We start from the raw sequence: 26,021 nt of genomic DNA on the forward strand, positions 1-26,021 counted from the left end.
CTAAAATTCTTAAATTTCTATTTCTGATTTTAATTTTTTTTTGCATCTTGTAGATATATTTGTTGTCGTAGCACCCATTGTAGATGTCATTAAATATGTTGATACTGATGCTCCTAGTTTGGGATAGATATATGAGGCTATTGACAGCATGTTGGGGAAGATGAAGAGAATTGTTGTAGCAAAGGATCCTATATTGGGGTTTTATGAGGAGCACATTGGGCCTATTGTAATCCAGAGGTGGAACATGATGAATACCCCACTTCATATGGCAGCCTTTGCTCTAAATCCCAAATGGTATGCACAGTTGGGTAGAAAGGGCCTCCCATGTGATGATCCCGAGGTATTGGATGGCTTCACAAGAGCCATTGATAAGATCTATTCAGCTCAAGAGGCCTCTACTCTTCATGCATAGTTCCTTGACTTCACCAACCTTCATGGCCCAAACTTGGGTAAGCCAAAGGTAAGGTTGGATAGAGTTGTTTTAGCACAGAGAGATCCTATTGGATGGTGGACCTGGCATGGGAGAGATACACCTAAGTTAAAAACACTTGCCACTTGTCTCCTTGCATAGGTTGCTAGTTCCTTAGCTACAGAGAGGAATTGGTCCACATATTCATGTATCCACTCTATCAAGAGGAACAAACTTACCTCTAAAAGAACAGAGAAGTTAGTGACAGTGCATCATGCTCTTTGACTTGTGGATCGTCAAACGCCAGAGTATAGGCAGATACCAACTTTGCGGTGGCATGTTGAGCTTGAGGATGTGGTCCACATAGATGAGGACCAAGATTGGTTGGGGTTCCATTAGACAAGACTATGCTTCTTGTGGAGGATGATAGTGAGGACTCTAATTTTGATGCCATGGCGGCAGAGGCATAATAAGAGTGGTAGTCTGCTTCATTTTTCTATGTTTAACTTGAACATGATTATGATACATTGATTCTTCTTGCCTCTTCTCTAGAGAGTTTACAGAGGCTTCTTGATGGTTTGGCTTCCTTTTGTGATCAATGACAGCTTGCAGTTAACCTGGGTAAGACTCGGGTTATGATCTTTAATTGCCTAAAAACTTCTCACCTACACTTCTTTTTTCAAGGTTAGGAGATTGAGATCACTTCTTCATATATGTATCTGGGGGAGAAGTTTTCTGGTCCTCACTTTAGTTTGAGACCAGCAATTTAGTCGAGAGTCAGCAAGGGTCTGGGTTCTCTTGCTATGCTTGAGAAACAGTGTTTCAGACACCACTTTTAGGACTCTCTTTTGGACTCTCTTGTTCGACCGACAGTTCTTTATGGCTTTGTGGTTTGGGGTCTGTCTCTTCTTAGTTCAAACTGGGCTTCGATTGAGCGGGTTCAGACTCTTCTTTTGTGGTGCATCATTAGATGCCACAGATTCACTCCTCATAGTATCATTCTTGCTAAGTTTGGGGCTCATCCTTTCAGCCTTGCTGCCATTTTTCATCTGATTTGGTTCCTCCACTATTTGTGTTGTTTTGCGGATTCAGTTAGTGATCGTGATAGATACTCTTACTTGGCTTATTGTTCTTCTATCGATATTGTGAGTTCTGATACACATTCTCGTGCTCGTTGTTGGTATGCACAGGCATCCTCCTTGCTGAGTTCGATTGGGATAGACATTGATCATCTCCCTCCCTATCAGTTCTCGTTGAATGCCCCTGCTCATCTTCTTCCATCCCGACAGGAGTTAAATAAGTAGGTCATACTTGACATTTACAAACAGTACATTATCACTACTTGGATTAATCTGCCGAGGGGATTGCGACCAAGGATGTCTTTCTATGCGGAGCACTTTTTGGAGATCCCTAATGGGATTATTGTCCATCCTAGTTACCTATCTCATCGGTGGTCTCATGCTCTACGTTTTTCCCTGGGGTCCTTCAGAGTGGGTTCTCATTGTCTTCGTGCTCAAACAAACCATCATATTGATAGTGGTAAGCAGATTTGTAAGCTATGTACTTTAGCTGAGGTCGAGACGAAGACTCACTTTTTATTTTGTTGCCCTATCTACTACGAGATCAGAGGGAGATTTCACTCCCTGTTTCGTGATTTCTTTTCTCTTTCTGACTTCTTCAGTTACTATGACCAGCGATGTTTAGCTCTCTATCTTCAGAGGCCACTCTGCTCCATGATAGCACTCTATAGGCGCTTCTTCCTTACCAGCATTCTTCGACTTAGCTCATTACTACTTTTTTCACACCCTTATCTCCTTTGTATGGTGCAAAAAGACAGTCTAGTTCTTCCAGTTCTTGTGATCATTCCAGGTCTGTTAGACACCATACTGGTTTCTTACATCAGCGACACTCCTCTACGAGCTCACAGTGACATACCAGAGCTTCTTTGCACTTACGGTCATATCCTTCTGTGAATTATTTCTTCTCACCAAGAAAGGACTCCTAGTTTTTGTCTTTGTCTTGGCATGTCTCTCTGTGTGTCTCGTTCTGTCTCTCTTCTTCTTATGTTCTTTTGTTGTTTTCTTTTTACGAACACCGTTTGGTGTTCCTGCTATTGTTCTGCTTCCTAATTGTAACCTTCCAGTCCCATAGACCTTTGATGGTCTTTCGTCGGACATTAATACTATTATCTTATCTTATCTTATGGCAGCCCTCTAGCCTTTCGGCCTTTGGCTTTGGGCATATTTAGATTTTTAGATTTTTATGATATTGTTCACTACTAGACTTATATTTAAATATTTTTGTTCACATATTGATATGCATGTTGACAATTGAGTATTGAAATTGGTTATTATTTCCTAAATGGGATTCAAATGTTGTATGTTATGGTTCTATAATGTTTTAATGACATACTTTGTGCTTTGTTTCATATGAATGACATGTATATTTGCAAATTTCAATGTATATTTCAAAATTTCCCTATATATATATAGCTGCCCCCGCCCCCCCCCCCCTGCCATCCCCAAAATTACCAAAAAAATTTGTTGTCTCGAAAACTCGTCCCCGTCCCAGAAACTCGGGGGAACATAGGTTCTAGTTCATGTTGCAAATTTGCTATGTTCAAGTATTTTAATTTGGTACGTCCTTCTGAAACATCATTTGATAAATATTATTTCAAGTTCTATATGTATAATATACAACACCCGTTCGTGCCTTGTCCTCCCCTTGTCGTCATCCCCTTGCCATCCCGAAATTGAGGCCCATTTTCCCCGCATCCCAAAAACTCGTCCGGGGCATACTCTAGTACTAGTGTTACACTAATATTTATATATTGGAGAAAAGACATGTCTCATGTAGAGACGTGTCCCTATGTGAACATAGAAAATGAGGCCCATTTTCCCCGCATCTTGGAAACTCGTCCAAGGCATACCCTAGTACTAGTGTTACACTAATATTGATATATTGGAGAAGAGACGTGTCTCATGTAGAGATGTGTCCCTACTTGAATATAGTTCACATTGAGACATGCCTGTACATGAGGCATGTCCCACCCAACTCATAGGTGCCATTTCATAACATGCACTCATTTGTTAGTGATTGCAGTTAATGCGGTGCATAGTAAACTTATGATGCTGTTTCATAACATACGTACAGCTGTTGGTAATTGCAGTCAATGAGATGCATAGTGTTAATGTTATAATTATGTCGGATAAATTATATTATATATATATATATATATATATATATATATCTTATTATATAATTATAATAATATTATTGAGGGTATATTACTTAACTATAACTAATGTAAGTTAATATGTTAAAGAGACATGTCTCTTCAAGAGACATGCCTCTTTATTTCACATATATATTCATTCATATAGTAACTTGGAAAACACATAAAATTCTACAAGTGCTATTACAAGTTACAAATCCTATTTCACTAACATGGTATCAGAGCAGCAACGAATGTCTCTAGGATGGACAAATTGTGCAGAGCAATACGAAAGTTCTTCTAATGTATTAATGTCAATATCAAATGAAAGAAAGATAGCAAAGATGTGACTCAATATATCAAGCTGATGGTCATGATGAAGCGACAGTAATTATTTTTTATCATTGCCAATGTATATCCACAGGCAACACTGTCTAACATCGATCTGTATCTCCAGCAAAGTCTCATGAAAATGATAAGTTTATGGTCAGTCGGGCTGCAATCATACTAGGTGTTATTATTGGGTTCATTGTTCAATGATAATATCATGGGACTCCATTGAGGGAGCAACAAATTACACCATTTGTCATGGGTACATATAAATTCTATATTCTAATATATGAAGATTTCAACAGAGAGAGATTGCCTTAAGATTATTTGGGGTGCAGCCATTGAAACACTTGTATAGCTTGAGTAACATTGTTTCAACCTCATATTTCGAAGGCAGATAAAAATAGCCTAGATAGAGAAGCCTAGTTCTAGAAAACATCAGCTGTTACAAATTAATCTGTAAAGTCAGGAACAATCATGGTAACTATCCACAATATATTAGGAAGGGACACGATTGATACTTTTGTAATAGCAATGTGTGAATAGGATCCGTATGACATGGGTGTTATTAGTGGACGGATTTGTTGAGGGAAGTTGCTATTCTTCTGAAAAACCTAATAAAGAATTATTTCTGGCAGAAATTCCATCAAAGCATTTTGAAGCAATTCATCCTCGACGTGATCATTTCCTATCTAGTCAGCATCATATTACCATATCTGTTGAATCATCAAAAATCTTGAGTGATCATTCACAACTCTCTTAATCAGGAACTTTGCACCTTGTTTGGAAGATATTGACGGAAAATTGTTATTGTTGAGTATGAAATTGTATTTCTTCTATTGTTGTGATAAGAGAGGAGCGTGAAATTTATTCAAGATACAGATTTATAATTGCATTTGGAGCATTACTATTACTTTCGAGGATCACACAAATCAATGGAAGATGACATAAGGGGGAAACTCATGACTAGTGTTTGGGTTGCCATGTACACAGACTTTCCACAAACTCTTTTGGGACACTTGGTTACTATTCACTGTCCTTCCCGCTTTCAAAATTCTCTCCTCACGATATCGATCAAGGAAATGTGGTAGATTTTGGTTTTGCGAATGGACTCTACTTATATCTTTTGGAGTCATTGGGATTGATATGAAGTCATTAGATTGCGTTATGGAGGTTCTCTCGAATGGCCAGTCCTTCATTGTCATAACTTCACTTGCAAAAATAGTTCTAGCACTACTAGTCAATCCAATGCATTATCTTAGAAAAGTCAAAGAAGATTTGGGGCCCACATTGCACGTCCTCTTGTGAAAGTGAACAAGAATGAAGTAAGAAATGACACAAAAAGAATAAATGAATGAAAATACACATCCTCCCCTAGTGACAAGACATGAAGAGGGAAGGACGATCATCACTCCATTTTAGTGAGAACACATTGAATGACCATTCAAAATTAATTGGTTTGATCATTATAAGGTGATTAAACTGGTGAAATATAATATACTTAGTACCTTGGTCAGAGGAAAATGATGGACTTGTCAGGAAGAGACACAGATGTGGAAGTGAAAGACATCGATTTGGCAGGGACATTGACAGTAATAACTAGGAAGATAGTGACTTGCAAAGACTATAATGAATATAGAAGATGGTAGGAAAGAAGTTACAGTCTACTTGAATCATTACACGAACTAAGAGTGAATGAATGATACACGAAGGCCATCAAAGAGGTAGAGTATGTACAATGCTACAGGTATGAGTGTGTCCCACCAACAAACAAGAGGAGGTACACTTTATTCATGGGATGAAGTCTCATGTATGTAGGTTAGAAGGCCTTATGCTATCAAGATAACCATTGAACTAAGGAAGCATGACATGACTTGCTACCAAGAGATTAGAAGGATGATAACAGATTCAGAGAAGTCTGATACTTCATCGGAGAGAACCTTGTGCTAAGAGGTCAAAAAGTTGATATCAAACTAACAGGGAGAAACCTTATTCTCTGATATGTTTTATGGTGAATGTTGTGACAACACCACATGACAGTTTTCATGGAGACTTCATACAAACTTTTGATGTCATACATGTATGAGCCTATCCCCTGTGTACATCATGTAGAAGTGACGACTTCTAAATGATTATCACTCGTATTAGGAGAAGTTGTTGTAAAGTGACGTCCTTACAATAACTTGTAGCATGATTCGTTTTTGCGAAATTGTTTCATGTAAAGGCTTTATCTTATACATCAACTAGGCGGTTGATATCATTAATTTGATTATCTACAAGTTGCTTGTATAGATATATTTTCGATACTTGGTGTATATCTTGCCTTGATATTCTGATAGGTCATTACCACATTGAGTACTTGGTGGATATCATTTAGTTGATGTTCTGATAGGCCATTACTCAGAGTATTTGGTGAATATCATTTGATTGATATTCTGATAGGCCAATGCTCATGTTACCAAATATGATATCAAATAGTAATTGGTGAATATCATATGTTGATGTTTTGACAGGCCAATACTTACATGATATCATATTCTAGAAATCTTCTGATCAAAGATTTCTTACATGTATTATTCTTGAAATATTACCTATGGTGTAATATCTATGTGTTTTATCCTTCTTCATTAAGAGGGAGTGTTAATGTTATAATTATGTCGGATAAATTATATTATATATGAGATATATAATATATGATATATGGAATAATTAACTTACATTTAGAGTGATATATATGTGTGTGTGTGTGTGTGTGTGTGTGTGTATCTTATTTTATAATCATAATAATATTATTGAGGGCATATTACTTAACTATAACTAATGTAAGTTAATATGTTAAAGAGACATGTCTCTTCAAGAGACATGCCTCTTTATTTCACATATATATTCATTCATATAGTAACTTGGAAAACACATAAAATTCTACAAGTGCTATTACAAGTTACAAATCCTATTTCACTAACACATAGGATAAGTTTGTATGACGACTAATACATAGAAATATATTGAAGACAACGAACATGATATGAATGTGCAGATTTTCTCGATTACACATAATCGATAATCAGTGATAATCTTACTCAGAAATAAGTTGATACATAATATCAATACAAGTGATTAATCCTTATTTACGTACAATATGCATTTGTGTGTGTGTGTGTGCGCGTGTGTGTTTGTGTGTGTGTGCATGCGCGTGTGTTTGTATATTTTGAGTAGGATACATATGCTGGGTAGATAGTGAATGCGTCAAGGCTGAATTCATCAATTTGACTAATCCAACCGACAGTACAAATCATTAATAGTTTACTCTTTGGGCCCATGTTAGGACCAATCATCATCATTCTTATAATTGCTATATTGTCATGATTCTAATGAAAGATGGATGAGTCACAAAAACATTAGGACTCTTTTTGGAGAATCTGTTTAGCCTGTAATGTAATTCATTTTCTATCTACATCTTGGGAAAACATGTTTATCTCTAGATACTGGAATGCTGCATGCATTACCCTCTATTTGTGGCCTTCCATATTATTATTATTTTATATTGCACTTGATGAAGTTATACTCTTTTGGCTAACTAGAATTTGTTCCAGTTGTGGCATTAGTTTTTTTAGAGTACCGGATGATGATAAAAGATGTGCAAGTTACAGTAATAGGCTGCCCTATTATGGGTTTGATTAATTACTTTTAGCTCACGGAAATTTTGTCAAACAGTTGGCTTGCAACCTTCTTCTTTAGTTTTTCCCCTGAATTTGTGTAATTTGCATACAATATTTTGTGGTTGTTTGAAAAGTTTTAGATAAAGAAATTTGACTATATATATCAAATAGAATAATATCAATGGAGCCTTAATTTTCATTACCAGCAACACTACACCTGTCACCAACACATATATGGAAATTTCATTCTTTGAGGAATAAATACAGAGTAAGATGTTTGCATACCCAAGTGATTACTATCTGAATACAAACATGAATCAGCAGACCTGGCTCATTTGTATCAACACATCTGAGATTGAAGAATAATGCTACTTCAGCAAGAAGATCCCTTCACTTACTCCCCAACACGTGCAGCCTCATTAGCTGGTGAATCCAGTCCCCAAAACGTCAGTGAAAAACCCCAATCTCTTTTGAATGCCGCTATAAGTTACAGACTGGAACTGTTGTCCTGTAATATCCTGTACATCCTCTATTTTCAGATATTCAACTGCCGGTATGTCTGCTAAGTGCTACCACTGACTGGTGCAGCTTAGTCTGAACTGGTAAGGTTCCTTGCAAGCATCCAAGAACCCTCCTAACAATCTAATATTGAATCAGCTCTCTACTCCTCTAAATCAAACCCTCTTGGCACTACACAATGACTATCAAAATTGCATCACAAATTTAGATTTTACCTTAAGTTCAATCCAAACCTTCCTGGTTGTATAGTCTCCACAGTGAAGAAGGTGTAATCCCTGAGAATGAATGTCCTCAAGTACTCCAAAGATCCTCTCCAACAAATGACTCAGTTTCTTCATCCAAGCATACCCAAAGAGAGCTCTTCACTCTATTTTATAACACTTCCTAAGAGCTCAATCACTCACCTTGACAATGTGGGATAAAGAAAATTACTTTTTTGCCCTGTCCTATGATTTTGCATTTTTTACTTTTTGTCCTATTTTTTCACAGCTGTTTTTTGGCCCCTATATTATCATAATTGTTTTTTCTTTGATATTTCCCATGCCATGTACACGGTTTTCCTTTTAAAATACCATTTCCTACTTAAGTGAATAAAAGTTCCTTCTAATAATAAAGTGACTGATATTAACATGTACCTTATTTAATAGTCTTCATTAATAACTATTTATCTTCAGGCATTAACTAAATAGTCAATCAGACTCCAAAAACCATGAGTGGTAGCTCATTCAAAAGGTCTCGGCAAGATGCTTTAGTCCAATATTGAAATTTAAAAAAAAAATTGAACCCTACTAACTTACTACAAATAGTAAGTATCTAGAAACCCTATTGAATCAACTCCAACTTGCCTAAAACTGGAACTACCTAGGCCAAATCCCTCTTTGATCTCTGCAAAGTCCTGCTTAGCCCACGGGACCAAAGTAAAATGGTTTAACAACACATCACGAATTAATGGGTTAGAAAAGTGCAGCTGCAACTTTCTTGCTTGATTTTCCAATGGTGTGCTATGAAACAATAACATGTCCTTATTGTTGAATGGTATTCTAAACGGTCTGAAGAGCAGGGAAAGCCAACTTGCCACATTGTTCCTTAGATTATGTTGATCATACTTATAGATGTGCCTTTTGTTGAAGGTGCAAATCTACAATTATCATTGAAGGATATGTGCGTCATATATATGCTTTTCTTGAAAAATAGGGCTCCACAAGGAGCACGGATTTTTGTTTTATACCATTTATAATCAATCCTCATTTTTGTTTTCCTTTAAACGTGCCTTCTCAAACCATAAGGGGGTATTTGAAGATCTTGTTGATATCCCTACCAATAAAATTGTAATGGTCCTATTTTTGTACTATTTTGTTTTGCAAGCATTGGCTAGTTCCACAGTTTTCCTTAAGTTCCTAGGTGTGTGGGAAGTGTTCATATGTTCTTGAATGGCAAGATTATAGTTTCTTGGTTCCTGACAACCATGTGTTTGTTGGTGACAATGCTCTATGTAGCATTCTATGTTTTTCTATATCTTTTAGATTTTTCGAAAATTCGTCTCCTTGTTCCTTGGAGAATGTTGTTATTTATAATGAGTGCTTATTTGGCACCGACATTTCTAGGTTTTCCTAGGTTTTTTCTCTTGACCCCTTGTGAAATAGTATTATTTATAGTAAGTGCTTGTGTTGGCATCAATAATGTTCCAACTTCCAACATGGTCAACTTTCCATTTGTGGAGTCTTGGCAAGTTTTTGCAAGGTGATGGTTATTATTTTAGTATTTGCACTAAAGTAATGAGGTGATTTAATTATTCACTTTAATGTTTAACTATAAAAGTGTCATGTTTTGATCCTTAAAGTTGGATGCCCAAGAGCTCCAAACTTTATAAAATTGGAGTTTTGGCTCTCATGCCTTCATTGAGAGCTTCCACACAAAAAGATCGAATCAGAATGACCTGTAAAGTTCTTCCAAGATTTGTTGACAACAAAAGCCTTATTCGCTCTTGATGGTTTCAGTGGTGACAGATCCACGCTAACTGGCCTTGTGTTTGCATACACGAAACACAAAGGTTTTAATAAAAATATTGGTTTTGGGTTTGCATGGATATGAAGATCTTTAAGGTTTTTTTAAAGTAAATTTTTGGTATATCTATTTAAGAGTGCTTAGATTTCTGGCTGTCTTGGTGTGCTTTTTTAGCAGATTTTTAGGTTCCTTACCTGTGCGGACCTCTCCAAGTTGGGTCGAGCATGCTTTTGGGTGACTTCTAAATGGAGAGAAGCCCTGCAAATGGACCAATTTTCCAAGTGATCCTCACCCAAGGTGAACCTTTGGGATGCTTCCTTCTTGGGTTTTCATCAAACAATAATTTCTTAGAGAAATCACCCTATCTGGTAGGCCATCCAAGTTAGAGGAGGCTTTGTGCAGCCGGGTCAGAGCTTTCTGAAGATCCTAGGGGCTGGAAATTCATCCAAAATTGACACCAATATTTAACAATCTGAAAGCATTTGGTAAAAATCAGTTTGGAGGGTTTAAGTTGGAGTTTTGGTGACTATAAAGTTGCTGCTGTGTGTTGCTACTGAGCCATTTTTTAACCCAGCCACCTCACTGTTTCACTTTTAGAATGTATGTTTGCTGATGGGTGCTGTTGAAGACTTGGGGAGTGATCTTAAGGAGGTTGTAGCGCTTCTAGGGAGGTGGCGGTGTCTTGGAGGGAGTTTGAAGTCTTGCTAGGACAAGGGAATGCTATCTCAGCTGTAGCAGCATAGTAGATAATACCTTTTCAGACCTGGTCTAAGTCTGCATTCTTTCTAGTCAAGTCTGATTGCTTTCAGTTTGCTAATTTGACTCTCTAGACTCACCATTGGCTATTTGAGGTGCTCACATGTTTATGATTTAAAGTTAATTCAATTCTACGATATAAATTGAAATGCTTGGTTATGCATTTATCCTCAAGTGGTGTAAAATAGAAAATTACATGTATTTAAATTACTTCAGTTTGTAACAAAAGCTAGCAATAAAACTTATGTTCTTGTTGTCAATTACATAGTTAAATTTTCAAAAACATAATATCACGGGTATATATTCAGTGTAACACCAGTACTGGGGTACGTTAGGACGGTGGAATGCAAGGACGAGTTTCCGGGATGGGGGACAATGGGCCTCAATTTCAGGATGGCCGGGGGACAGCGGCAGGTGGAGGATAGGACAGGGAGGGGTGTTGTATACTATATATATTGAACTTCAAATGCTAATTATGAAATGATGTTTCAGTATATAATATAACATACCAAATTAAAATACTTGAGCACAGCAAAATTGAAACACGAACTAGAACCATTGAGCATTCAACATGGTAACATACCCAATAGTAAAAATCAAAAATCAAAATTCAAATAGAAATTCAACTACCCATCCCAGTGACAGCGTGGTTATGGAATGGCAGAGGTGGGGGTACTTGGGTACTCCAAGTACCCGGTGCCGGGATGTCTCAGGGAGGGCTACTTTGAGGTTTGGGAGGGGATGCGAGTCCACGTGTTTCGGTGTACATTTCAGAATTTTTTGTTGCATAGTAAAAATTTGTTTTTGCTTACAACTTTCTTTTTATGACAACTACTAGATGGATAGAAAAAAGTGAAACACATGTAGAGCTGCTCTAATAAGATGGATCCGACCAGAAAAACAATTTCCTCTTTGACGTACATTATTTACTTTCTTATTTGTATTTTATTGGAAACTGTTTCCCGTTGTCTATTTTTTGTTTTGCAATACATTGGAAATCCAAGATAATGCAATGGGATCTGTCGTCCATTTTATCCCAAGATATTAAGAGTCATTTGTTTTTCTGTACTTGAGATAATTGTCAAAATGACATTCTGATTCATTGTGTTTTAGGGAAAGCAACAAGTGGAGCACAAGATGGTATATTTGCAGTATCTTGTATAGCTAATTCCTCCCTCTACTATTGGCGGGACTTTTTGTTGCATTCTATCCTATGATAAGAAAAGGGTTTGGTTAAGAGCTAAGTTACCGATCTGGATGCGGATGCAAGAATCCAGTGCGTGGATGTGTGAATTTTTTTGAGGGAGGAGGCAGATGCATTCAGATGTGTCTATATATATTATAAAATAATAACAACCTTAGGCATTAACACTTACATGATTATATTAATGGATACTCTTCTCTTCATTAATCACTATTAATCTGAATATTTTAAGACCAAGTCAACCTCCAATCAATCGTTTCTGGAAATGACACTTTGCTGAGGTATAAAGGAGGAATTTATACTCATATCTACCAAATGCATTAGACATGTCAAATTTCTTAAGATCTGCAACTAGTCCTTGTTGTTTGGCTATGTTTAAAAAAAACTGAATTGCAATTAACTGTCTGCTATCTGATTTTTAGGAGTTGGAGCATCTTCTGTTTATGAAATGCATCCCCTGCCCTAGAACCCCCGCTCCTGTCCCAGATACAAAAATAGGTATGCAGGGACGGGATTTTAACATTTCCTTTCCATCAAAATTTGTGTTTCCAAAATGCCATTTTGGACATCGCAGGAAACTTGGGGAAGGATTTGGGTATCAGGGCCTCCTTGCATCAACTTCTAATAGACAGATTATACCTCCTTGGAACAAATTCTTCCCCAAGTTTCTAACAAGCAGATTTGGGTAAAGGGAAGAACTGACAGAACTGGACCTCCTTGCATCAACTTTAATAGTATGAGAGTCCTAATAGACAGATTATACGGAACTGACAAAAAAGGGAAAAACAGTTATCACTTAAATTTCCTTTCAAAAGAAGAATGCATACCTGGTAGGAATGAAGTCCTGGAGTTATTGATGAAGTTTGTAATGGACCACCTTGTGGCCTGTTGTAAACTCCAGAAGTCGGTGCAATTGTTACATGCGGTTGAAGCTGCATTCCTACTGTATTAGCTGGAAAAGGTGGTGCTCCAGAAACACTGCTTTGACTTTCCAATAAATGTGTAATGCCATTCCCAAAGCTTCCTATGCTGGTTGGAAGGCTTGAACCAGAAACCTGTCCTGAATGCATGGAATTCAAACTAAGTGCATGCGATTGAGTTATTTGAGGTCTCATTTGATTTGATGAACCTTGGGCTAATTGCCCTGATAAAGGTACCATCGAAGAATACTGACTAGAATGAAGCATAGGTGCAGAAGGCAAAGTGGATGGCATTGAAGAAGGTATTGAAAGAGGCATTGAGGAAGGCATTCCTAATTGTGAAGGTTGTGGTAATGGTGGTCTAGGTGGTGGTGGTGGAGGATGTGCATGCAATCCTATATGCATGGGAGGACCTTGTAGTTGCTGTGCTTGTTGCAGCTGTTGTTGTATATTTGGGGGTTGCTGTGGTAAAGTTGAAGACTGTTGTAGCTGAGGAATCATTTGATGCTGCTGTTGCTGTTGTGTTGAAATATGTTGCATCTGCTGATACATTTGTTGACTTGATGTAGCAATTGATGGATGTGGAGCAAAAGGAGGATGAGGCCCTCCTGGTTGCACTCCTTGAGGTGCTGAACCCAGCACCATCTGTTGTGGTGGTTCAGTCTGAGGAGTCATATCAAGGGTTGGAAGCATGAAAGGCATTGCAGCACCAACACCTGGAATAGTTCCTTCAACACGCATGGCCCCCCCTGCTGCAAATGGTCCTGGAGTAGTTGGACCTTCTGTCTGAAATGAACGGCCTGGGACAACATTACTTTGCTCACTAGATCCTGCACATAACATAAATTATCCAATCTACAATTATGAGAACATAATAAGCTAAACCAACAAATTTTAATAATCTCCACACGGCCATCAAACTTCATTAAACATAGAACCATTCATTTGTCACTACAAATGCAAACAATAAACTTGTTACACAGCACAGATACAGTGGAATGGACTTTAGTTGTGGTTGATACAATACAAGGGTAATTACTAATTGGTAACACAGGGTTTGACATTGCCAACTTTGAACAGATGAGGAGGTACCAAAGTTCATCAAGGCACAACATGTAATCAAGAAAACAAACTACAGAATTCAAACCTTGAACATAGCCAGTGTGTTTGTCTCGACCTGAATCCCCTGGACGGTTTCTACACCAAAACTTGGTTGTGTGATCATTACTTCCACTGCCAATTGAATAGAAAAATCTTAGATATCCAAATAACATGCATATATGTTCACTTCCACAAAAATCTTGCATAAATTATATATATACAGGAGCCATGCCTAATGCTAAAAGATAAAGCAATGAAACACTAGAAAACGAAAGAAAAAACTCTTCATTTACATCACAGGGTGCTTCTAGTGAAATATATTAATTGAATATTGATAATCCATATTATTGTTAAAATTAATAATTAAATCAAAAGAACATATCAATTGTACATATATATTGTTAATGGTTAAAAACTTACTTGAATAATTAATTAACAAACAATATCATTACATAAATAATAGTCACAAAGAAACTCATATACCACAGCATACGGAACAAAACATTAATTGCCAATAGTAATTCAAATTGTTAACAACGCAACAATGATGACTTAAGCAATCCTATCAATAATCTATGTGGATGATTTAAACAATAACATGTCCTGCTACATAGGAAAATGACAAAGGTCACCACCAAGTCGAGTGTAATGTTCCTAACAGATTTTTATCCAAATTTTCCCCTTCCTCTTGCTGTCAGATGCTTCATTCATATAAATTGTATGCATAAATTTATCATCGAATACCTGATGCAGTAATTCATAGGATATCTCAATAACTTTTCTGTTTGAGGTATTTATTTAAACACTTATCAATGCATTTGTTGTGAATTTATCGAATATTCCCAATATTCATTATATTAAAGAAACAAATGATGTAAACTTTCTTTCACCATAGTATCAACAGACATAATATGAATTCAAAGTTTAAAAGTGCACAAGTTCTCACTTTCTCTGACCTCAGCTGTTGTTGGGGGTGAATTAAGGAATTTTGTGGATAATTCCATCCATTCCATGCCGTCCCTATAAACTAATAGATTAAATATCTCAAAATTCTGACACTTCTCCTTACTGTCCCAACTTCCATTCAGTGTCAATGTGATCTCTACCATAGGTAAACAATAAAAACTCAGGCTCCAACTTTATTCTTAAGTTTTCAAGATGTACGATAACCATATCTTCCCTTAAACCCTACTCATAATCAACTCCAAGCACTCCTCCAATAGTCCGTGCACAACACGAATATGTCTTCGCTGAAAAGAGGCAATTATTGATTATTGCTAGAGTTAATGATATTGCTGATCCTCTCTGCTAATCACTGTAGTGTCTTCTGGTCGAACCAGATGTATTGGATATAATAACTTCAACATAAACACTTTCTTCTCTGTAAGGATTCGTACTACGGTTCGTAGTTTTCTCTGCTATTTTATCTTCCGCTACACTGCAGATGTGAACTAATTCTCTCTTTCTGAGTAATTGGTAACATGGCTAAGAGCTATTATTAGGATCAATACCTCCCATTCCTTCTTCTGAAGCATTCATTGATAATATTTTATATATCACCGTGTGGATAATGTTCGATAGATAAATATAATAACCCCCTCCTTGACTGAAGAGTTCCTTTGCATGACTCGTGTCTAATACTATATGGGGATCGTGCCTTCTTTTAGTAAAATAGTCATTTGTATTAGAGGTTTCATTGATATTGTCTCTTCTTAACTTGACTGCATTTACTGTACGGTCATTGATAATATCAAGTTTTTATAGTTATGGAAAGCCAACAATTCATTGCTTCTCTATCCTTAATATTTTTGATGAGGCTTCCTCTTCCCATATTATTGTCCATGACTTGTGATTATATCAAAATTATATTAATAATACTTTATTATTATTTATTCATTTAATTGTTTATTATTAAATTCTATTTAAGAACAAGGGGACATGACATCAAGGATTGTTGTTGGTTGATGTCGGTTCACACACAAAGACATTGTCGGGAGGACACGTTACCTTGCTGGGAAAGATTATAAGTAGTGGAAAGTGGTGCAAGGAAGGGTCCAACGAATGAAGTATTGGAAATAACGATCAGTTGAGTATTGTTTGGCAATTAATACAAGCAGAGCACCGCTATTATAATATAAATATATAGACAGTCCTCTAACAGGTATGTAAGAAACCTGTAACTTCTATTAGTAAATGAACAAACATGATTAATACATACATATGTATTCAAGATACATAAATTAAATAATTATAATTGAAATAGGAATTGATTTTCAATATTAATATTATTTGATTTATGGGAGGAAGTGTGCGATGTTACTGAGGAGGGGCTTGTATCAATCCAAGTAACTAGATCTTTGTCCCAAGATAGGGTAGGGGTCAGCGCTTGATGGATATGGACTTGTATCTTTAAACTTGGAGGGAATCCATTGCAAAGTTGGCATCTAGGCAACTTGAATAACATCCACACCTTCCACTCCTCAAGTTAGATATTGCTATGATTGGATATATGGGAGATACTATTACTTCCTACTTATGAATATTTGGTTTATAGGACATATAATGTTAAGTTTAATTAATTTGTTGTAGTCCAACTATATCAAGGGGCATTACATTTGGTATCACAACTTTTGTCCTGCCATGTTAACAGTTAATGCAACAAAGCCAAAGAGCACAAAGGCCTTGAAAGGGGAAAAAAGGAAACATGCAACAAACAATATAATGGGTGAGTCAGTAAATGATGAACTAAGAACATTCATGGAATTAACAATCTAAACACTAATAAAACAAAATGAATGCCATGCAAAATATGAACAACTCAATATATGATCTTAGGAATTCTAATGGGAAGGATATTAGTACAAATCACTCAGAAAATAATAGTAGGACAACCATACCCAAGGTTAATAAACTATCCTTCCTACCTATAAAGGATAGATCGGGGAAGGAAGAAGGAAACAATCACCCCCCTCATAGCACAAAAGAACTAGCAGCAATGTACTCAACATTAAGTCCTAAAATAAAAGCGGATATATCCTTCAAAGATTATTGTAGAGCAATAAAATTAGAGATTCCTAGGAGGAATAGGGAATGACCTTATAGGGACTTGAAACAAAAGACAAATAAGGTCACCATTCCAAATCTTGATGGATCCGACAAAATCCCCACCTAGGAATGGTTGTTAAAGTTAAATACTTAGTTGAACTTCAATCCCATGATGGAAGAAGGTGCAATTCAATTTTCCGTTTTACACTTGAAGGATGCAGCCCATGATTGGTGGCACTATAGGGTCCGCATCCAAGGATATGACAAAATAACATCTTATAAGGAATTCTCACAAAAATTGATAAAGATCAATAGTAAACATCTCCAAAAGGATTTCAAGAAATTTACTCAGCAAATAGAAATAGGGATAGTAGATCAATACATCTAGAGATTTCAAAGAATTTCAATGCAAGTCTTAGGGGTAGATGAGGAAAAATTATCCTATCTATTTGTGGATGGGTTAAAAGAATCAACAATGGGGTTAGTGGCCACCGTCAAACCAACTACTTTAGAAAATGTCATAGAAACAACCCTAAATGTGGAAACATCATCCATAAATGACAAGGGTCCAAATGATCGTGTAAGCTGTGTTCATAAGAGAGAAGCTCACCACAAAACTCCCCAAATGTAAAAACCAAATCCACCAATTTGAAGTAACTTCTAGGGATGAGGAAGAGGAAAACCCCCACAAGAAGGCTAACTATGATGATGATGAAGAAAAAGTAACTTTGACACTGTCACTAGTCAAAATTCCAAACAGCATCTTTTCTGTATGAAACGTACCTTTTGTCCTACATTTTGTCACCACAAAATGTTGGTAACAGCACGAAACTTTTCCAAGCTAGTTTCATGTTTCTCTAAGCTTGAATTTGATATTTAATTGTTTAATGTTGATCGATTAATCCATTTCAATTTATATTCAAATCATTTTACGAAAGACCTTCGTCAAGTCTTTTTCGTTTTGCTTTCTGTCAAGCCTTTACTTGATTTTTGAAGCCTTCATAGTTCGTTCTTTGCATTTGAGTTTGTGTTTGCTTGTTTTTAGTCCTTTGGTTTTGCTCATGTCATGAATTTCGTTTTTCTCTTTGTTTCAGTTTAACCTAGAGGTTTATCGGAGTTGTCAATCAAGAGTTATGCCCATTTTAGTGCCTCAAAAGTGGACATTTTAGGTGCAACAACATGAATTAAAATTATGATGTTATATTTTCAATTTGACATTCACTTTTTGAAAAATATAACTTATATTCACTTTTTGTTATGTTTTTAAGTTACTTTAACTTTAAATTTTCAACTTAAAGTGACTATAGTGCACTTTATGTTATAATTTTAAGTTGAGTTACTTTTTTAATTTTTCACTTAAAGTAACTATATAACTACATAGTTTCATTCTAATTTTTGGTTTAAAATAAAAAATCAAATGTTTATTTAAATATTACCTTAAACTGTTGTTTATATATTATATTTCATAATATGATAAATAAATATTGTTTATGACCCATTTTGTAACATTTTTATAATTTTAAGTAAATTAAATGACTTAAAGGTTTCATAAGTGGACATTTTATATGCAATAACATGTAAAATCCATCAAAAGTGGACATTTTACATGTCACTACAAATAAAGTTTGCTTTGGTGGACCTTTTTTATGTCATTACATCGAAAGTTCATCATAAGTGGACTTTTTTGATGTTATGGCATGAAAAGTGAAATTTTTATGTCTAAACATCTAAAAGGTGAGTCATATTTTAAAATATGTATACAACTCCAAAAGGTCCGATTTTGAAGAGGTGCATATTTTAAAATATGTGTATACAACCCAAAAAGGTCCGATTTTAACTTGTTGCATATTTTAAAACATGCTATGTACCCAAAAAAGTCCAATTTTGAAAGAATGCATGCATTTGCTCTCCAAGAACCCGATTTTGCTCATTGTGAGAGATTTACTTGCTGGATTTGCATGAAATCTTCTCCATTGAAGGTGTTTTTACTTGGCAATGAGTTTCGTTGCATTAAGAATGGATTTAACATGCTGAAAATTGTTTTTGGGAGCTCAATCCTAAGGCACGTTTTTGAAGAAAAACCCAAATACCTTCATTTTTTATCAACGTTCTTGCATGAGGATGAATCGTTTTGGTCTTATTTGATGATTACATTGCATATTGGTTAACATTTTGGTGTTTAAACACCAAATCAATTTACTCATGCTCCTTGGTGAAACACGTTTTTTACCAAAAAAGTCCCATGAGTTTCCATATGCAAAACGTTGGATCTTAGAGTGTTTTTAGGGCAAGTTTTGGCATCTTCTAACAAAAACTCCTTGTTTACTACTCTCTCCCATTCGAATTTGCAAAGTTGGAAAAAGTCTTATCATTTTTGGCAAATTTTTCAACATTGGAGCATCTTTTTCTTTTATTTTTGGCACTTTATTTTCATGTAAGTGGACTTCTTCTTTCTTGCTATTTAATTTGTGCTTATCTTGCTAATTTTATGCACATAATTGCTTGATAATTACCACTTGTTAAAATCTATGCCATGGAAAGTGCATTTTTCCTTTAAATATGAAGTTTTTATTCATTCTCTTGTTTTTGGTTCTTTTCCAAGTCCCAATTTCAAATTTGAGTTTTGAAGTGCATTGAATCTTGGCATGTTTGAGTTATTTTCCAAAAGTACGTCATTTCTTTTGTGTTTTGTGTTTTGTGTTTGCTTGTCGGTTTTCTCCACTTGGAGAAATTGCAAGTTCCTTCCCAAGAACTTGTTTTCGCTTCATTACATGCGAAAGCATTGTCATATTCCACATTCCGTCTCCATGTCACAACACTTCATCTCTCACTCAACAAAATGCAATTACATGTTTTTCATCCCATTTGCCATCCGCCTATGCATGCAATCCCATTTTCCACTTCCATTTTCACCCATCTCACTTTCCACTTCAATTCGCACAACACGATTACATGAAATGTCTTACATGTAATTGCATCAAAAAAGTCTAATTTTGATTAAAATTCACATTTTGAAAAGTCAAAAAGATGTCATTTTCCCCTCCCATGTACTTTGACTTCTCCTTTTCACCAAAAGTGACTATAAAACTCATTATCTCACTTCCATTTTCCATTTCCATCCCTTCATATGCATTTACGTCTCCGCATCTTTCCATGCTTTCCATCTCAACCTTGATTCGCACATACATGTTAAGTGTATTCTTCACCCGTATTCGCATTTCTTTTCACCTTCCACCTCTCGTTACATGTTGCATTTACATGTACTCATTTTTCATGCACCAATGCCTTGAAAATGCTAAGTCACTTTTGAAATCAGCAATTTTCATTTTCACACATTCCCATGCGTTTCACCTTCACGCATCCTCATTCCATTCCATTTCATTTCATCTTCCATTTTCTCACTTTCATACGTTTTCATTCAACATTCCATTCATTTCATTTCGCTTTCTATTCCATTGCATATGCATATATTTTCTCTTTGAAGTCATTTTGACAGATTTGTGAAGTCTGCAACCCATTTTCGAACCTTCACTATTGATCCAGAATTCACTTGTATGGAGATTCCTTCTGATGATGTATTTATATTTTGGGATTTTTGTGTTCCAGTGCAAGCACAAGATATGTCCTCGCCATCCAAATCCAAAGGCAAAATGAAATATCAATATGATAAAAAATTGGCTCATACAGCTCCTTCTTCAGTCATATCTATTTTGGATAACGTGTTGGATACAAAGATTGGTCATGTGGATATGGCTGATTTTCTACAACGAGTTGAAGCTCCGGCTAGTCATGAAATGAAGCGCATTAGAAACAACATTCACTTGGTATCTATGTTTCCTCTGGCGGGTATAGAACCTAACTTCATTCATGGATGTACACGGCATTTTACTCTCAAGATGAAGACTATCAAAGATGTTGACAGCAAGGTTATCATTAGCCTTGATCCTGAGGTTATAGAACAAATCTTCAAAGTTCCACATAAATCAGAATGTGCTGATTTGATTATGTTATTCCTTCAAGGACAACTTGGATTTTGGGATGATGGTAATGGTGATTCGATACGAGTGCCAGATGATGTTGATGATGATGGAGGATGAGTGTTCGAATGGCTTATGCTTTATTAACCTTCTTCTTCAAAAACTCGACTAATCAACTACTCGCTATTCTACTCCTACTCGTATGAATGAAAAGATTAGCAAATGGAAGGGGATCGAATCTAATGAAAGTTTACCTATGGCTCCACCCTCATAGATGCAATGATTCAAAGGAAAAAGAACTAGTTTACCACACAAGGCTTCCCAACAAGCCGCTAGGATGCTAGTGGCCTAGTTATAGATCCCTATCAAACATCTACTAATATCACCATACAATTAGTCATCTACTTCTGCTCTAGCAACATGAAATGAAATCCTACTTTTAATTTGAGAGATGAGAAGAACCATGCAATACACCAAAATGATCATGTATATCCGCCATGCAAGCCACAACAATGAATAGAGAACAATTTTGATAGTATTTTGGCAACAATTCTCCAACATAACTCCCTCCAGGCCTGAAGGCATCCAAGACGTAAAATTTTGTAAAATCGAATTTTTTTTGGACAACTTCAAAAAATTATTTATTGTCAAGGCACTCGAAAAAAGGGGGTCCCCAAAGTTTTGGGGTGATGGTGTGAAAACTTCACATCTAGCATCAACCCAAAGAAATGTTCCTAAACATTTCAAAAAATAACTTAGAACAAAAATCTTAGGATGGCCTATCCATGTTTACCATACGGGTAAATTAGATTTATGCATGCAGAAAATAGGAACACGAACAGCAGAACTTCTTATACTATTATTCACATATGCCAGAATATTACATTATGCTTCACAAGATGAATACAATGATCTCCCGAAGGGGGTATAAATACTATTAGCCGAACCTTCTCGAAGGGGTCCATCGGCTACATAACAATACTAATCTACCTGTCGGCTACAAAGTCTTTACCGATGACATGAACCTGTCGACTACACAGTTTCTATCAACGACATCATTCCCCCCAAAAGAAGTCGTCTCCGGATGACAATTACAAAATATCTGAGACAAATTAACAAACAAAATACATTAATGGACTAACTACAACAAGATAAATCTGCTTCTATCACATCACTTTCACATTCATCCTGTGCCTGCACAAAACCGGTCTCCAACCCACGATGCATCTGCTAACACAATACTGGTTCGTTCACTGACCTTGATAGCCACTGTGCTGCTTTCTCTGCTTCCAACTCTTGGGTACCCTGAGCCAAGTGTTGTTGAACTGCCTTCAACTAGATGATCAGCTCCTCCCGAGCTCTCTATGCATCCACCAAGACAACTTCACGTCCAACACCTACTCCAAGTGCCTCTGGTGCACAAACACTCCATGCTTGCAGTAGCTCCAAGTCTTCATCAACTGGTCAAACTTCTCGCGACTGATATCCGCAACGACTGCGAGTCCAAGGGGCAATGCCCCCGGTGGGGTCTTGTCGCCAAGACCAAATTAGCACTCCAAAACTCACACAAAAATGCATGGAACACACTATTTTTGCGATTTCTTCTGATCCCACACTCTTTCTGGCAAGTGCTGATGTTTTCCCTTCCCTTTGGCATTATCCGTTACTCATTCCGAACTGCTTCAATCTGTCGTCGTTTTTTTTTTTTAAACACGAACAGCAATAGTAGTCCTTTATTCGCATATGCAAATAGGTTCCATACAGAGCATAAGATGATTTACAATGATCTCCCAGAGGGGGTATAAATACTATCTGCCGAACCTTCCCGAAGGGGTCCGTCGGCTTCATAACAATACTAATCTACTTGTCGGCTACAAAGTCTTTACTGACAACATGAACCAGTCGGCTACACAGTTTCTGCCGACAACAATCCACAAATCTACTTAAGGACGAGCACTCAACAAAGGGAAGAACTCTCAAGTTGATCCTAAGCACCCTGACCATAAGTTACCCACGTGTGTGCAAATGATTTATTCCCCGCTCAACAAGAACGTGGCAATCTCTCAGATCCATTAAACTTAGCTATTATAATATCCTTACTTCAAAAGCAACCTAGATAGAGCACCACTGCCAATCAGGCATCTATAGCCCCGACGGAGTTATCGCTATGGCACCACAATCATGGTTCTACGTTTAGTGATTCCTTTTATAACACCAATAGAGATGATTGCACACCCTTGAACCAAATTTCATCTTTATTTTCACTTTGATACTACTTTTTCTCTTTTCTCATGATGTTTTCTCTTTTTTCTTTTCTTTTCAATCTTTTGTTTGGTTTGCAGGCAATGAAGCTTGCAGAGGGTTTAGAAGATCATAGTGGTGCTGAAGCAGGTGTATGATTTTTACTAAGTCCAATTTCACTTCAAAACATCAAGAACTCAAAAGCAATTAAGTGTGAGTAGAATGTTGTAACCATGTCAAAGATAACTTAAGAACCTCTATCAAGTTCAACCCAAATTTAGTACAAGTCCTACCATAGACCAACGACTAAGCACATCCTTAAATCTTTGAACCTTGTTAAATGTATTCAAGAAATGAACAAGACAGACTCCGTTTTGTCACCAAAATGTAAAATCTACACACGTCGCCCACGAGTGATAACATGGACCACCCTTTGCACTTGCAAAGGCCCAAAACCAAACCTGCCTTCTGACTGAGGGAAGCTAAAAGATCCCAAGTCAAATGACTTGATGCAAATCAAATTCAAGCTCCCTCACAACACCTAAACTAAACAACTAAAATAAATCTACTCTAACCAACTAAAAGGGAAACTTTAATCTACCTAACTGAAAGGAAACTTAATCTAAGCCACACACGAAAGCAAACTAAACTACTCTCCTGAACCAAATGGTCCAAGATAAACCTACCCTAACTATGTACAAGACCCTAAAGGGACAACACTAACCGATCTAATATATATACTGGATCTAACATGGTTTCTCAGGATGTTCAAAAGTAACAAGGTTTAAGTGATAGTTCTCAATCTCGCAAACTCATCCTTATACTCGGAAAAAAAATTGGTCACCTCAAACTCAAACTCAAGAAAATTATCATGCAAGATCAACAATTGAAGAAATCCATTAGGACCATGATCCAACCACAAACAAGCTTTCTCTCCAAAATTTCCATAATCAAAATAACAACTTTTACAACTTTTAACATTAAGAGCTAGGAAAGAAACAACCTGGCATGACTCAAATTCAAATGCAACTTGCAAATTCTCCACGGCCTTAGGAGGTTGAGGTTGGTGGTGGACCATCCCATTAGCATCAACACCAAACCCGTGAGTGATCGAGGTAAGGTCAGTCGTGAAGTCAAGGCCTTGAAACATCCTTCTAGGTGGCTTGTCCTTGTGAAACATGAACCATGCATCCTTGTGATTCTCCTCAAATGTATCCTCAAAAATCAAGGATTCCTTGATACTCCCCATCAAACACCTCTCCAAATTGCTCGAACACAATATCCAACTGTAGCATCAACCCAAATTGTTCTTTGTTTTCCCTTTCTATGGGAGCAACTTGATCACCACTGAACAATCCTTGTATATCCTCACCAATAGGAGCTTCATCATCATCTAGCATGTAATTTCCATTTGAATTCTCTTTAGAAACATCTTTGCAATTCTTTATATAGACTCTCACCAAACATAGTACCTTCAAGACTGATAGGAGAACTATCATACATCTTTGTGAGTGGCCCATCAACTTCCATTTCAAGTGGCAAAATTTTTGGAGATCGAAGTTGATGGTGAATCATGCCACTTGCAACAACTTGATCACCTTGAAAGGCTTTGGGAAATGACTCCTTTTGTATTTCTTCCATAGGATCTTCAAGCATCCCCCAAAGAACGTAGTGGAGATAGTGCCTTGTATTTTTTCCTCATATTTGAACTCTCTTGTGATATCTTGTATTTCACTATTCAACTCACCCACTTGATTATCTTCCTCTTTAAGGATATTTGAAACTTCTTGCAACCCATCCTCAAGAGTCACCTCTTCAATTATGCATGAAGGCTCACCAAAGATTTCCTTTTTGTCCACCTTTCGATGTTCCATTTGTAGTTCTTTGTGTGTCTTCACCTGTTGACCTTTGCCTACCATCTTTTCTCTCTCTTGGATAAATTCAATTGTTTTCTCAATTTTCTTGTCAACCTCTCCACCTTGTGATATAATGTGTGATGGTTCATCCACTAGTTTATCTTGAACATTAGAATCAACCATATCATCTTGATAAATCTTACCTTATTCATTCTTTGGTATCCAACTTAAAAGCTAAAAGAAATCTTTACCACCCCCCACTGATATTTCCTCATACCAACTCAATTGAAACTTGACCAAGTCAATGGTGTCTTGGCAAGATGGGCAAGTAGACTCTAAATGTGAGAGACCATGTACACTGCACCAAGAACTTCTTCCATATATGTTTTTTGGTTCCCTATTGATATCTTCTTTGAAAACAAGAAAATCTTTTTCCGAATTGACAAGGACCGCAAGCTCATGTATTTGTGAAAAAGAAAATTTTCCTCTTAATGCCAAGTCCACTCTTAAGAGAAACACCAAACAATTCATCTCCTCATGATTTGTAGTACCATGTATCCTACACTTCCCTGATGCTGCAAGTTGAGACAAATCCCATGGAGGTAACCTTTTGTTCAAATCAAACCAAATGGGAAGAATATCCACTTGCTTACCCATTAAGAAACCTTTCTTTTTTTCTTTTTCTTTTTTTGAATTTTTTTTTTTTGATTTTTTGATTTTCACTTTAAAAGAGATCTCTCATCTCAAATCTAACTTTGAAAGCTCATTCCTCATCAATGTCTGCTC

At 36.6% G+C, this 26,021-nt stretch overlaps 1 protein-coding gene across 8 annotated transcripts in view; it reads right to left on the bottom strand.

Moving 5' to 3' along the window:
* The window catches only part of FY (Transducin/WD40 repeat-like superfamily protein), a 165,170-nt gene that overhangs the window by 37,835 nt on the left and 101,314 nt on the right, over positions 1–26,021 (bottom strand). For all 8 annotated transcript variants that reach the window (XM_089824592.1, XM_089824598.1, XM_089824594.1 and 5 more), the window contains 2 exons: positions 14,163–14,248; positions 12,923–13,845 (listed from right to left, as the gene is read on the bottom strand). In XM_089824592.1, the coding sequence (XP_089680718.1) occupies positions 12,923–13,845; positions 14,163–14,248 (1,009 nt within the window). The remainder of the gene's footprint in view (positions 1–12,922; positions 13,846–14,162; positions 14,249–26,021) is intronic.

This window comes from Cupressus sempervirens, chromosome 4 (assembly GCF_028749045.1).
Source record: "Cupressus sempervirens isolate cs-2001-9-10 chromosome 4, ASM2874904v1, whole genome shotgun sequence".
Lineage (NCBI taxonomy): Eukaryota > Viridiplantae > Streptophyta > Pinopsida > Cupressales > Cupressaceae > Cupressus > Cupressus sempervirens.